This window comes from Bos indicus x Bos taurus, chromosome 11, assembly GCF_003369695.1.
Source record: "Bos indicus x Bos taurus breed Angus x Brahman F1 hybrid chromosome 11, Bos_hybrid_MaternalHap_v2.0, whole genome shotgun sequence".
NCBI lineage: Eukaryota > Metazoa > Chordata > Mammalia > Artiodactyla > Bovidae > Bos > Bos indicus x Bos taurus.
The window spans coordinates 3,175,643-3,191,979 of record NC_040086.1 but is presented as its reverse complement, the minus strand read 5'-3'; the positions used below and the strand labels follow the sequence as shown (position 1 = coordinate 3,191,979).

Below are 16,337 nucleotides of genomic sequence, written 5' to 3'. Positions count from 1 at the left end.
TAGGATATTTGGTTAATCCACATGGTAACCACAAAGAAAATAGTATAGGAAATACACAAAAAGAATTTAAACATTTCACTTCCAAAAAGTCACCTGAGACAAAAGATGACAGGATTAAAAGAAATGAAGAATGAAAATAGTATAGGGCATTGTAGAAAACAAATAGCAAAATGACAGAATTGAATCGACTATTGAAGCTAAGCTGGTGTTAATTCAGACAAGTCTGTTGTAAATTTAACATACAAATTACAATCTCCACTTAGGGTAATACTAAGAAAATAACGTAAAATATGTGTAAAAGGAGATGAGTGGCCAGCTTCAGCACAAGCTGAACAATTAAGCTTAGACAATTAAGCTAAAAGAAGTCAGTTTTAGGCATACAGAGTCTTACCAAGGATATGTTGGAAATTCCCTGGCAGTCCAGTGGTTAAGACTCTGCACTTCTACTGCAAGGATGCCTGGTCAAGGAACCAAGACCCTACAACCTGGCACAGCCAGAAAAATGAAGTCTCTGAATGTTGCCAAATGCCCCTGGAAGACAAAAATTGTCCCCAGTTGAGAACCACTAGGTTAAGGGATAAACATATTTTTTTATGATAAGCGAATTTAATAGTATTTGAAAACATAGCACATATATATGTTTGCAGAGTCTTTTCCATTTGTTTGGAAGAATTTCCTCTCTATATCCCTGTGGGATGCTCTCAGAGAGAGAGACAGTGCTCAGACTCCTCTGGAATGTGGGGCCTAGCAGTGAGGTAGGCTGAGATCGGAGCCCTTAAATGCTGTGGAAGAGTGGAATCTGAATTGTGGGCAGGAAGGAGTCTGTGCTTATCTTTGTAGACAGACACAGTGAAAGATCATTTGCAGTATGTCAGGCGGCACCAACTTCATGTGTTTGTGATTCAGTGACGTTTACTTTGCAGTATTGTAAGTATGTCTTCTGTTTGATAGACGATACAGAAATACATGGCACAGGCATTTTCTTGGGCCCTGAGTACTCCTGACAGACCCTTATCTCTGAGCATGAAGCTCAGAGGTTTCTGCTAATCACATGGTAAAATAAGAAATCTGAGTTTCTTGTGGGGATTGCTTCACAGTTTAGAGAGCTAGCCATCTTTTTCATATGATCACTGGCCATTCATTTTTCTTTAAGTGAATTGCCTCTTGCTCTTTGCTTACGTTTCAGTTACAGTTTTCTTTCCCCCAGTTTCTTTATTTTTATTTCTTTTTGCTGTTATAAAAATACTTGCACACGGTACCAGGATCTTTTCATTGTTGCTAATATAACATTTATTTGCTTGATTTTTCTCTCCTTTTTTGGGGAGAGAAGGTGGAGGTATTTACCCTGTTTATTTTTGCTCATTCTTCAGCTTTCAAGATTTTCTGCATCGTTTTGTATTAGGTATTTACAGTTCACAGTTGGACTTTGCTTTTTTGACATGATCCTTTTGTTTTTCTTAATAGAGAAGTTTGTCTCATTTAATCATACTATATATGTGTTTAGTCCATCTAATTTTTATACTTGCCTTTTTATCTCTTGATTTAGAGGCTTAATTTTGGTATGTATTTAAGATATTTATAAACCTTTATTTCTTAAGTTACTTCACACACACAGTAGTGTCTATTATGATTTTCCCTTTTCTCTCAATATTTAGAGTTTTATTATTGGCATGTGCTGAGATCTTTATTCTTGTTTATTATAGTTAAATGACTTCTGTTTTGTGGCTTATACTTTTAAAAACAATGTTTACTTTTGGCTTTGCGAACCTTATTTCCACAGTTCCTTTACTGTATCTGCTTATCTTTCACAAGACAGCTTCCTTATTTGCAATTCTTGATGAGTAATCTTCTTGGCCAGATTTTCTTCATGAAGATATTTTTTTCCCCTTTAGAAAGTATGCATGGATGATACTTAAGTCTCCTTTCTGTCGACTCCAAATGGGGGCCACAGACCTGGAATTCTTCGGTTGTACTTTTTAATTGAAGTAAAAGTGACATATAGTGAACTGTTTAAAGTGTACAGTTTGGAAAGTTTAACTATACCCCTGTGAAAGCATTACTACAGTCACGATAATAAATACATGTATCGATGGCCCCCAGAGTTTACTTGTGACCCTTGGTAATTACTTCACCCTCACTCTCCATCTCTAGGCAACTACTCATTTGCTCTCTGATACTATCAGTTTATATTTTAAATCATTTTATATAAACAGAATCATACAGAATGTACTTTTGGGGAATTTGACTCAGCATAATTAAGAGTCATGAGTGTTGCATATATAATAGTTTATGCTTTTTTTTCCCATTCAAATGTTATTTTCTGTTCTTTGAAAATAAAAATATTTTTCCAAGATCATAAAGAAATATTTAATAGAAAAAAAGAAAGGTTTCCAGTCTTTGCGTTTACTCTTTATTGCTGAGTGGTATTCCATCGTTCATACCACAATCCATGTGTCAGTTCATCTGTTGATGGAAATTTGGATTGTTCCAGTATTGGACCTACCATGAATAAAGATGCTATAAAAATTCTTGTATTTGTACATATGCTTTTGTTTCTATTGGGCAATTATCTAGGAGTGGAGTGGATTGGTCACATTTGTAGGTGTTTTAAGTTTAACTTTAGAAATTACCAAGCCTCTTCTAGAATGATGATTCTGTTTTACATTCCCACCAGCAGTGTATTAAAAGTCTATTATTGCACGTTCTTGCCAACCCTTAGTATGGACAGTCTTTTCCGTGTTGGACATTATTGTAGGTCACCATGCCTTGATAACTGATGCTGAGCATCATCTCATGTGCTTCACTGACGTTTGTAGAATTGCCCATTTAAAAATGTTGAGTGGTTTTCTTATTATTCAGCTTCATAAGTTTGCCATATGTTCAGGATACAAGTCCTTCATCAAATAGGTGGTTTGCAAATATTTTCTCTTCAGTATGTGGATTGCCTTTTCATTTTTGTAACAATGTCTTTTAGTGAGCATATTTTCAAAAATTCACTGAAGTCAATGTGTATTTTTTTTTTCTTCAATGACTAGTGTTGTTTTTTTTGTACTGTTCGGAAAATCTTTGTCTATTAGAATGTGGCAAAGATAATCTCCTGTGTTTTTCTGTTGAAGCTTTATAATTTTATGCTTAGAACTGTGATTTATCTAAAATTAATCTGATTGCATGGTCTGATACAAGGATAGTGAAAAGTGAAAGTCATGTCCAACTCTTTGTGACCCCATGGATTGTAATCTTAACAGGCTCCTCTGTCCAGGGAATTCTCCAGGCAAGAAGACTGGATTGGGTTGCCATTTCCTTCTCTAGGGGATCTTCCCAACCCAGGGATCAAACCCAGGTCTCCTTCAGTTGCAGGCAAATTCTTTACCATCTGAGCCAAAAAGGCTAAAAAGCTCATTTTCTTCCACACAGCTTTGTCCAGTTGTTCCAGCACCATTTGTTGAAAAGATGTATGTTTCTCTGTTGAATTACCTTGATGCCTTTGTTGAAAATCAAGTTGACCATAAATGTGTGAGTTCACTTTTGACCCTTCTCCAGTTCCATTTATCTGTTTGTCTTTCTGCCATTGCCACACTGGTTTGATTACTGTAGCTTTTTTTATTTTGGTAGTAAAATATACATAACATAAAATTACAGTTTTAACCATATTTAGATGTGTATTTCAGTGTTGTTAAGTACGTATATGTTTGTTTCTGCATCACCACCATCTAGCTCCAGAACTTTCTTATTCATTCTACACTGAAACTGTGCCCATTAAATGATTCCCCCTTCCCTTTACTGCAGCCCCTGGCAACCAACATTCCACTGTCTGTCTCTGACTTTGATTGCTCTGAGGATCTCATGTAAATGGAATCATGTAGTTTTTGTCCTGGCTTATTTCATGTAGCCTAAGTGTCAACTTAGTCTTCAGGGCTCATACAGGTAGTAGTGTGTATCAGAATTTCCTTCCTTTTCAAGGCTGAACAGTATTCTTTTGTATGTGTAAGCCACACTTTTTTTTTTTTCATTTATCCATCAATAGACACATGAGTTGCTTCCATGCGTTGCAGTTGTGAATAATGCTGCTGACCATGGGTGTCTAAACACCTGCTCAGTCCCTGCTCTGTGTTTTTCAGTTCTTTTGGGTATACACCTAGAATTGTGATTGCTGGCTCTTCTAATCCATTTCCGACACTATAGCCAGAGTAATGTCTTTAGCACTCAGGTCGTCTGGACCATGTCTGTAACTGTCTCCTACAGCTTCAGACCCCTTGTACTGCATTTAGAGAACAGCACAACCAGACTTCTTAGCAGGGCACAACGTAACAGGGTGCTGCCTTGCCTGCAGCCTCATTGCTGCTGCTCTCCCTCCTCTCTCTAGGCTCCAGCCAGATGAATCTGCCATCTTTCTTGAGCACCCATGCTCTTCCCTGTACCAGGACCCTTGCAGGAGCTGTTTTCTCCACTGCCACACACTGCCACTGCTCTTCAGTATAAATGTTATCTCTTCAGACAGGGCTTCCCTTGTGACATATTTAAGCATGTTACCTATTATTTTCGTTCATAGTGTCTTTCCAATTTCATAGCAACTTTCTGAAGTCCTTGATTCAGTGTACAAATATGTATTTGTTTAGTTTTAAAATGACTGACTCCCCCATACCTCAAGCTCCATGATGGCAGGAACCATACTACACCAGTCCCTAAACACAGCCGGGAAGCAGTGAACAGTGAGAGACACACGCAGCCTCACAGGGGACTCTTCTCATAGGACGCACTGGTTTGGCAAACTTCTAAAAATTAAATACCGGTACTTTGTATTATTTCCATGTCGGTTTAAAATTTAATCCAAATTGTTCTCTCATTTGAATAATAATGGTGTGACAGTTCATTTCACATGATTTAGGGATCAGATGTAACCTGAAAGTGAGTATAAAATCAAAGTTGAAGCTGTAATAAAATATGTGGATATTCTGTATGTCTATAGTATAAACATTTGGTTTCTGTGTTTTCACCATCATTTTCTTCCTTCACAGACTGAGACAACACTTGGACTCAGTTCATACCAACAGAAAAGGTAAGGAAGTAATATACATGTATTTCTTTTCCTCTTTTTTAAGATTTATTTTTAATTGGATGATAACTGCTTTTTAAAAATATAAAGTTTCATATATTCACTAAGATACTGACATACTTTTAGTTCTTTCTGGGAGGATTCCTGCTGTCCTTTTCTCTCATACTTGTTTGGTGAAGAGGGAAAAGCAGATTATAAATCACATCATATCATGTATTTCAAGTATTGCATATGTAAAACCAGGTTTAAATCTGAGCTTGCATGTCATCACATACAGAGTGGTTTACTTGTAGCTGAAACACCCCTCGTTTGGAAGAGGCTCAGCTTTACAGCTCCCTAATGACGTCTCCTGTGGTCCAGCCACTTTTTATGGTCTTCGCTTCTGTCTTCAGTTATCATCAAGGGTCTGCCTGCAGGCGCCTAGAGGAGGAGGTTATCCTGTAGTGAGAGAGAGTTCTCATCTCAGAAGACCCTAACTGGTTGTCTTGTTGAGCCCCCTTGTTTGATACATGAGGACTCTTAAGAGTCTTAGAACCAAGGGATGTGCTAACCAAGGTTAGACTGGCAGAGTTTCAGATAGAATTCCTTATCTTCTGATTACTAGCCCTGTATTGCATTCTCTTTGATGTTCTTAAAACGGAATCCTTCAGCATTCACTATTTTCTCTTTTAGCTGGAAGAGAAATATAGTGTTAGTTAAGAATTAGAGGAGGAAGTGCTTTGAAAGAGGAGCAGAGGAGCCAGGGAAGGCAAGTTGTCACAAGGGAGTTTATACTGTAGGGAAGTGGAGTGAGCATCTACACAGTCGGCTTTTAGTCTGCTCTGTGCTGGGGCTGAGGATACACTCCCTTCCTTGACACATCTTGAAGGACAGTGGAGACACCACTTCTGATGAGCTTATGAAGCACAGGTATGGATGAAATGACAAAATGCATACACTTTGTGAAAGAAGGCAGCTTACTTGAAGAGTATATTATAATCAGATGATAGAAGCCTAAGACACATTTGTGTGCCTCACGTGGCATCTTACTCTCATCATCAAATCAGTCCACAAGGCCCAGGTCACAGCTGAGGTGAAGTTAGCTTAAGACTGCAGCTTCTGGTCGCCACTCCTGGGGTGCTGCCTCCCCCAGGTTCTTCTTGGGGGAACCCCCCAGTTTCCACTTGGCAGAGAGATTGCTGAGATGAACACTGTGTCTTTTGACCTCCTGTAGTCATTTCTGTGGCTTTCCTGATGGTTCAGTAGTAAAGAATCCACCTGCCAATGCAAGAGACGTGGGTTTGATCCCTGGGCAATAAGATACCTGGGTGGTAAGATCCCCTGGAGGAGGATCCCACCCCATTATTCTTGTCTGGAAAGTCCCATGGACAGAGGAGCCTGGGATCACAAAGAGTCGGACACGATTTAGCGATTACATAGCAGCAGTCGTTTCTGCGCTGATCTCTCTCTTTTTGTGTCCCAGCTGTATAGCCCATGTGCTGCTTGGTGACTTTCTAGTAAGCCGAGAGCTTCAGCCCCATCCTTCCTTGTATCGCCTCTGCGTGATGTCCTGAGTGAAAACCCTCAGTGTGGAAGTGAAACGGAACCCCTGCTCCAGGGAAATTTATCACATGAAAAGCTTAGTCCCCTTTCCCGCTTTCATCTGCTTCATCCCCAAGGACTTGCAGGATCTTCTGCAAAGACATGAGCTCTGCTTGCTTGATCTCAGGATCATGGGAAGTAGAATTATGAAAGACAGAATTTTCCAACATACTTTTATTTATATTTTTCTCCTTCCTGACTCACCCTTTTGTTTTAATACAGTCATCAATTACTTGATAATGTTTTGTTTAAAGACGTGCTGACTGCATCATATAATGGCGGATAATGTGCCTGCAGTGTTCTGTCAGTGTTTGTTTCCGCCGAACACCAGAATGTTGTGATGAGTATCAGTAATGGTTTAATATTATTGACACGAGGCCACCTTTTATAATGCCTTCTCCTAGGGTTGTGGAGCCATGTGTTGGGAGATTAGAAATCAAGATCCTTGAGTTCTGTGTTCACCAGCTGTGTAGCCTTGAGAGAAACTACTAAAGTTCTGAGCACAACTTTCATTTCCAAATTGGGGAAGATCACTTCTTGGCCTGATATGTCTTATATGTGATGTAAGGTTATGCTTTATATAAGGTTGCTGTAAGGATCAAATGAGAAGACTTATTCGGCATCAGCAGTTGCAAACATGAAAACATTATATGAATGTAGGTTGTGGGTATTTGCTAACGTATCTGTACAGTCATTCAGCAAATATTTACTCGGATCTTTACATACACCAGGCATTATAGTAAGAATTGATATGGGTGAATTTAACTCAGATGACCATTATATCTACTACTGTGGGCAAGAATCCCTTAGAAGAAATGGAGTAGTCAACAAATAGTCAACAAGAGAGTCTGAAATGCAGTCCTTGAATGCAGTCTCAAAAATGACAAAATGATCTCCGTTCGTTTCCAAGGCAAACCATTTAATATCACAGTAATCCAAGTCTGTGCCCCGACCAGTAATGCTGAAGAAGCTGAACGGTTCTATGAAGACCTACAAGACCTTATAGAACTAACACCCAAAAAAGATGTCCTTTTCATTAGAGGGGACTGGAATGCAAAAGGTATACCTGTGGCGGATTCATTTCGATATTTGGCAAAACTAATACAATATTGTAAAGTTTAAAAAAAAAAAAAAAACCTGGGGTAACAGGCAAGTTTGGCCTTGGAGTACAGAATGAAGCGGGGCAAAGGCTAATAGAGTTTTGCTGAGAGAACGCACTGGTCATAGCAAACACCCTGTTCCAGCAACACAAGAGAAGACTGTACACATGGACATCACCAGATGGTCAACATGAAAATCAGATTGATTGTATTCTTTGCAGCCAAAGATAGAGACGCTCTATTCAGTCAGCAAAAACAAGACCGGGAGCTGACTGTGGCTCAGATCATGAACTTCTTACTGCCAAATTCAGAATTAAATAGAAGAAACTGGGGGAAACCACTAGACCATTGAGGTATGACTTACATCAAATCCCTTACGATTATACAGCAGTAGTGATTCAAGGGATTAGATCTGATAGAGTGCCTGAAGAACTATGGACGGAGGTTTGTAACACTGTACAGGAGGCAGTGATCAAGATCGTCCCCAAGAAAAAGAAATGCAAAAAGTCAAATTGGTTGTCTGAGGAGGCTTTACAAATAGCTGAGAAAAGAAGAGAAGCGAAAAGGAAAGATATAAGCATCTGAATGCAGAGTTCCAAAGAATAGTAAGGAGAGATAAGAAAGCCTTCCTCACTGATCAATGCAAAGAGATAGAGGAAAACAATAGAATGGGAAAGACTAGAGATCGCTTCAAGAAAATTAGAGATACCAAGAGAACATTTCATGCAAAGACGGGGTCAGTAAAGGACAGAAATGGTATGGACCTAACAGAGCAGAAGATATCAAGAAGAGGTAGTGAGAATACACAGAACTATACAAAAAAAGATCTTCATGACCCAGATAATCACGATGGTGTGATCACTCACCTAGAGCCAGACATCCTGGAATGCAAAGTAAAGTGGGCCTTAGGAAACATCACTATGAACAAAGCTAGTGGAGGTGATGGAATTCCAGTTCAGCTATTTCAAATCGTAAAAGATGATGCTGTGAAAGTGTTGCACTCAATATGCAAGCAAATTTGGAAAACTCAGCAGTGGCCACAGGTCTGGAAAAGGGTCAGTTTTCATCCCAATCCCAAAGAAAGGCAATGCCAAAGAATGCTCAAACTACTGCATAATTGCACTCATCTCACACGCTAGTAAAGTAATGCTCAAAATTCTCTAAGCCAGGCTTCAGCAATACGTGAACTGTGAACTTCCAGATGTTCAAGCTGGTTTTAGAAAAGGCAGAGGAACCAGAAATCATATTGCCAACATCCGTTGGATCATCGAAAAAGCAAGAGAGTTTCAGAAAAACATCTATGTGGATCACAACAAACTGTGGAAAGTTCTTAAAGACGTGAGAATACCAGACCACCTGACCTGCCTCCTGAGAAATCTATATGCAGGTCAAGAAGCAACAGTTAGAACTGGACATGCAACAACAGACTGGTTCCAAATCAAGAAAGGAGTACGTTAAGGCTGTATATTGTCACCCTGCTTATTTAACTTATTTGTGAGTACATCATGAGAAACACTGGGCTGGATGAAGCATAAGCTGAAATCAAGATTGCCAGGAGAAATGTCAGTAACCTCAGATATGCAGATGATGCCACACTTATGGCAGAAAGCAAAGAAGAACTAAAGAGCCTCTTGAAAGCGAAAGAGGAGAGTGAAAAAGGTGGCTTACAGCTCAACATTCAGAAAACGAAGATCATGGCATCCGGTCCCATCACTTCATGGCAAACAGGTGGTGAATCAATGGAAACAGTGACAGACTTTATGTTTTTGGGCTCCAGAATCACTGCAGATGGTGATTGAAGCCATGAAATTAAAAGATGCTTGCTCCTTAGAAGAAAAGTTATGACCAACTTAGCATATTAAAAAGCAGAGACATTACTTTGCCACCAAAGGTCCATCTAGTCAAAGCTATGATTTTTCCAGTAGTCATGTATGGATTTGAGAGTTGGACCATAAAGAAAGCTGAGTACAGAAGAATTGATGCTTTTGAACTGTGGTGTTGGAGAAGACTCCTGAGAGTCCCTTGGACTGCAAGGAGATCCAACCAGTCCATCCTAAAGGAAATCAGTCCTGAATATGCACTGGAAGGACTGATGTGAAAGCTAAAACTCCAATACTTTGGCCACCTGATGTGAAGAACTGACTCATTTGAAAAGACCCTGATGCTGGAAAAGATTGAAGGCAGGAGCAGAAGGGGATGACAAAGGATGAGATGGTTGGATGGTATCACCAACTGAATGGACATGAGTTTGGGTAAACTCCGGGAGTTGGTGATGGACAGAGAGGCCTGGCGTGCTGCAGTCCATGGGGTCGCAAAGAGTCAGACATGACTGAGCGACTGAACTGAATTGTGCGTGTTTGCTAACACCCACAATTTTGTTGGTCATTCAGCAAATGTGTTCAGTCATTCAGCAAACATTTACTGGGATCTTTACATACACCAGGCGTTATAGTAAGAATTGGTGATTCAGTCATTGTGTTTGTTGTCTGTTGCTTTGTAATAAATTACCTCCAAACCTAGAAGCTTAAAGCGGCAGTTATCTTTCTGTTTCTGAGTAAGAAACTTGAGAACAATTCTAGCTGAGTAGTTGGGGCTCTCACGAGGTCTCATGTGATTCCAGCCGAGACATGATTTGGAGTTGCAGGCATCTGAAGATGTAGGCCCAGTGGGTCCTCTCCAAGATGGCTCACTCACGAAACATTAGCAAAAGGCCCCAGTTCCTTGCTGGCTGTTGGCAAGAGACCTTCATTCTTTACCATGGGGACCTCTGTGCCATGTGTCACAGCAGCTGATGACGCTAGAGCAGGAGATCGAATAGAGAGCACAAGGAGAAAGCCATGGTGTCTTTTCTAATTGAGTCCTGGAAATCACACACAGCCACGTCCACCATGTTTTATTCATGGGAAGTTACCCCCAAGGAAAGTAGAATTAAGCCCCCACTACTTGAAGAGAGGCCTATCAGAGAATCTGTGATCATATTTTAAAACTAGCACAGAGCTAAATAGACCAGATAGTCAAGACTCCTGCCCTGGTAAAACCTGTCTGCTAATGGGGAAAACTGCAGGCCACCAAGTAAATGAACAAAATGTCAGCTCAAGAGAAGTCTGGGATAGACAAGACTCTATTACTTCTTCAGATTTGACCATAAGAAGGTCTCTCTGAAGTGGTAGTTCAGCTTACCTGGTGAAGTCTTAGGGCAGAGCGTTTCAGCAGGTGAACAGCTAGTGCAGGTGTCTGATGTTGGGCGCAGTGCTGATGTTATTATATTGTGTTGTTGTAACAGCTGGAATTGTTACTGTGTGCAGTTAGGTAGGAAGAGATACATGTGTATATCTGTGTGTGTATGTATATATGCAGTGTCCACAAGAAGAACCAGAGTCTTCTGATCTTTTAAGTTTCCTGGTACCTGTAGGATAAAAGCCAAAAACACTGGACTAGGGAGTACTTTTCAAGTTTAGGATGGTTGGGGTTCTTTAATTGTATAGTTTGCTGTTCACTAATACTGAGTACAGCCATTTTGGTTGCCTGTGGTTAACCATCAGCATCTAGAAGGTTGTAGTCAGATCCAGAACTTGCTAATATCTGTTTTAAATTCTGTGAAAAAATTAATGTTCTCAAATTGTTTCTTAAGATTTCATTTGGGTATGTACTTAACATTTATTTTATAGCTCTGGAGCTTTTAGCTGTACATGAACTGACATATATGCAAAAAATAGTACTACTTTGCATACATCTTGAAGACTGTAGTAATTTGATGGTAGACTTAATCCCAACCATATCAAATATTACAGTAACTCTGAGAGGTTTCAACACTAATTGTCAGACTATATTAAGGAAAGATCTAAGCATATATTGTCTACAAGAAATGTACTGTAGTTTTCAGTTTATATTTAATTTTTTAACCATTTGTTTTGAAATAACTTTAGAAAATAAATGCAAAAATAGTACAAAGAATTGTGCTACTGACCTAGATTGATTCCCCTAGTAACATTTTACCACATTTGCTTGATCATCATCTCCCTCTCCACCACTTCTTTCCTTCTCTCTCTTTCCCTATCTCTATATATGTATATGTGTAATTATTTTTCTGAATTTTTTCAGACTCAGTTGTAGACATGATACTCTTTTACCCCTAAACACTTCAATGTATATTTCTTATAAATATGTACATTATGTTATAAATCACAGTAAAATCAGGAAATTAGCATTTACATATAGTAGTATTTAATCTACAGACCTTATTTTAATTTTTTCAGTTGGTCTGCTAATGACTTTTATTTTAAAAAGTAAAGAAATATTTATTAGAAGGGGCTAGAGTGAACTACCCTCCCCCCAAAATTTTGTTTGTTCAGTGAAGTCTCTCCTTCATTTCTGATTGATGGCTTTGCTGGGTATTGTATTGTTGTTTGATAGTTATTTTCTTTCAATATTTTAAATATGTCATTCCACTGTCTCTCTGCCTACAAAATTTCTGTTGAGAAATCCACTTGTACAGTAGCTCCTCCTTACCTGTGGGACATACATTTCAGACACTGCTCTGTTACTGCAGGTGGTACCGAACACTGAATATACTCCACTTCTTCCTATACTGACACTAGGTCACACATACAGAAGGGTACAGGGACAAAGGGGAGTCATGTCTCAGGGCAGAGCCAGACACACGAAGTTGCCCCGTGTTCCTCAGAGAGGTGTGCAGTTTAAAACGTAAGTGTTCTTTGTTTCTGGAATTTTTCATTTAGTGTTTTCAGACCACGGTTGAACGCATGTAACTGAAACTGCAGAAAATGAAACCACAGATGGGGGTGCCTACTGTAGTCTATGTGGTGGGGTGTGCTCCTTGTGTGTGATGTGTCACTTCTGCTGCTTTCAAGATTCTCTCTTTGACTTCTGACAATTTAATAATAATGTGCCTTTTCAAGTTCAACCTATGTGGGGTTCTTTGGGCCTCAGAACCCTGGATGTCCTTTGATCTCCCCACAGCACTAGGGGAGCTCAATGTCTCCCTTGGGCTGACTCCGCCCCTAGAGAAACTGCGGTACAGGGGCCCTCTCAGTGCCGCGCTGCCGCAGCCTGGCGCTAAGGAAGCGATATGAGCAGACTACGCCTTTTCTCTTACCGTTCTAATACACTGGGGGCTTTGTTTGCTTTTGAGTTTTTCTTTCTTTTCTCCTCTGTGGTCCAGGGATGTTCTCTGGGCTCCATACTAGAAGTAAGCAATCAGACTCCAGAGGTGCAGAGCCCTGGAATCTGCATTTCTACAAGCATCCTAGATGATTAAGATGTAGGTAGACCACAAATCATTCGTTAAGAAATACTGGGCCAAAGAGTACCTTTGGTTTAGGTAGTAATTACCCCTAGGAAAACATTTTAAATTTCATAGTTCATGCACATTCCCAAAGCTCTCAGAAGGTACTGTATGCTTTATTTGGGAAGGTCTTGTATGCTAATAATCATTGATGGTGTGAGCACTCACCTAGAGCCAGACATCCTGGAATGTGAAGTCAAGTGGGCCTTAGAAAGCATCACTATGAACAAAGCTAGTGGAGGTGATGGAATTCCAGTTGAACTATTTCAAATCCTGGAAGATGATACTGTGAAAGTACTGCACTCAATATGCCAGCAAATTTGGAAGACTCAGCAGTGGCCACAGGACTAGAAAAGGTCAGTTTTCATTCCAGTCCCAAAGAAAGGCAATGCCAAAGAATGCTCAAACTACTACACAATTACACTCATCTCACATGCTGGCAAAGTAATCCTCAAAATTCTCTAAGCCAGGCTTCAACAATACGTGAACCATGAACTTCCAGATGTTCAAGCTGGATTTAGAAAAGGCAGAGGAACCAGAGATCAAATTGCCAACATCCGCTGGATCATGGAAAAAGCAAGAGAGTTCCAGAAAAACATCTATTTCTGCTTTATTGACTATGCCAAAGCCTTTGACTGTGTGGATCACAATAAACTGTGGAAAATTCTGAAAGAGATGGGAATACCAGACCACCTGACCTGCCTCTTGAGAAATCTGTATGCAGGTCAGGAAGCAACAGTTAAAACTGGACATGAAACAACAGACTGGATCCAAATAGGAAAAGGAGTACGTCAGGGCTGTATATTGCCACCCTGCTTATTTAACTTATATGCAGAATACATCATGAGAAATGCTGGGCTGGAGGAAGCACAAGCTGGAATCAAGATTGCCGGGAGAAATATCAATAACCTCAGATATGCAGATGACACCACCCTTATGTCAAAAAGTGAAGAACTAAAGAGCCTCTTGATGAAAGTGAAAGAGAAGAGTGAAAAAGTTGGCTTAAAGCTCAACATTCAGAAAACTAAGATCATGGCATCTGGTCCCATCTCTTCATGGCAAATAGATGGGGAAACAGTAGAAACAATGTCAGACTTTATTCTTCTGGGCTCCAAAATCACTGCAGATGGTGATTGTAGCCATAAAATTAAAAGATGCTTACTCCTTGAAAGGAAAGTTATGACCAACCTAGACAGCATATTACTTTGCCAACAAAGGTCTGTCTAGTCAAGGCTATGGTTTTTCCAGTGGTCATGTATGGATGTGAGAGTTGGACTATAAAGAAAGCTGAGTACAGAAGAATTGATGGTTTTGAACTGTGGTGTTGGAGAAGACTCTTGAGAGTCCCTTGGACTGCAAGGAGATCCAACCAGTCCATCCTAAAGGATATCAGTCCTGGGTGTTCATTGGAAGGACTGATGTGGAAGCTGAAACTCCAATACTTTGGCCACCTGATACGAAGAGTTGACTCATTTGAAAAGACTCTGATGCTGGGAAAGATTGAAGGCAGGAGCAGAAGGGGATGACAGAGCATGAGATGATTGGATGGCATCACCACCTCAATGGACACGGGTTTGGGTGGACTCTGGGAGTTGGCGATGGACAGGGAGGCCTGGTGTGCTGCAGTCCATGGGGTCGCAAAGAGTCAGACATGACTGAGCGATGCTTAACTTTGACCTTGATAGTTCACCAAGAAACATAGATTTCTTGTATCTCTCCAGTTGTTCTCTCACTTGAAATCAGAAAATAGTCCTTATTCATCTCCTTATCTCGAAATAAGCAGTTAATATTTTCATGAAAATAAAAATTATATTCAGGCTTCTAAAACAAATGCAATCACTGCAGAAAATATAAGATCATGTATTACTTTTTTAATGTCTCAGATTCTGTTTCTTTGGAAGTGACAAAGGGCACCGTTTTTCATACTGCTTCTCCAGTTTATTTTTCACCCTTATGGATTCGTAGACATTTGCTTTTTAAAGCACTCAACAGTGTCATGGCCATTCTAAATAAACAGTAGCGACCATTTCAATCAGCTGTGGGTACACAACAGCTATGTTGTTGGATTTTTGGTTTTGTTAAAATAAGTTTATATGCCTATGACAATTTGTGTTGTACCTACTCAACTGTTAAATTCTTCCTTAGATACAAATCTGCTGTTGTCTTGAAAATACACATTTATTTATGAGGTAATCGTCTTTTATATATTGTTCCCTCTATCTCATATTCTGGGAGCATCCTGTAAATGTCACAGTAACAATTGCTGGACACCACCTCTTTGGAACATTTTATGGCAGGTCTTAGCCCACTTGAGGCATAACAAAGGAAAACAAGATCTGAGGATTTAAAAGGAAGAAACAGAATTGTTGTTACTTGCAGGTGATATGTCTATAGAGATATCCAAGATAGCAGTCATCTTAGCAACACCACATACAATAGCAGGGGAAGGTCTAAGAGAATTTGTAGATTGTTAGAATTGACTCAACAAAATGACTAGATTTACGATCATTTCCTTCAATCAGTAACTTTTTAGTATAAAGCAGTAACCATGTGATCTATTAATATCTGTGTATTTGACATATCCATCTAGATAAGTGTAAATGTCTGAAACAATACTCCTGAATCCCTACCCACTACCCTTCCCTGCTTCCAGCCCACTCTCTCCTGTCATGGCTGAGGATCCAGTTTCTCGGGCCAGAATCTTAAGTCATCCTGATGCCTGTCTCCTTTCCCTTACTCTCCACAGTCAGTCCCTCAGCATGATGTCTGTAGCTTCCACCACCTCTCTTGCCATCACCCTGGGCCGCGGTGACCATCCCCTCCTCTCTGAACAACTATAGGGCTTCCCTCTTGGGCTCCTGCAGTCTTCTTCACACAGCAGCAGGAATTGACCTTTTAAATGTGTTAGTTTAAAGGTCATGTTACTTCTTGCTTCAAACACATAGAGGCTTATTGTTACACTGAGAAGAGAATCCAGACTCCTACAATGAGACCTGGCCTCTGTACCTCTCTCATCTCAGTTCTGGTCTCTTCCCCCTGCTTCCAGCACTCCAGCCAATTCAGCCTCCCTGTTCCTCAGCATGCCAAGGACATGCCTGCTTTCTTCTTCCGATCTTCACCTCTCCGGTCTCAACTGCAGTGTCCCTCCTCAGAGAGACCGTCTCTGTTTCCTGCTGTGTTTGATCTGTCTTTATATGTTGGACATCATCACGTGATAGGTTCCACGTTTGTTTTTCCTACTGGGATGTTCGTGCCATGAGAACAGGCTCTGTGCCGTGTTCCCATAGCCCCAGCCACT

At 40.1% G+C, this 16,337-nt stretch overlaps 1 protein-coding gene across 2 annotated transcripts in view; it reads left to right on the top strand.

Moving 5' to 3' along the window:
* TMEM131 (transmembrane protein 131) overlaps positions 1-16,337 on the top strand; it is a 185,995-nt gene that overhangs the window by 63,705 nt on the left and 105,953 nt on the right. For both annotated transcript variants that reach the window (XM_027554633.1, XM_027554632.1), the window contains exon 3: positions 5,016-5,056. In XM_027554633.1, the coding sequence (XP_027410434.1) occupies positions 5,016-5,056 (41 nt within the window). The remainder of the gene's footprint in view (positions 1-5,015; positions 5,057-16,337) is intronic.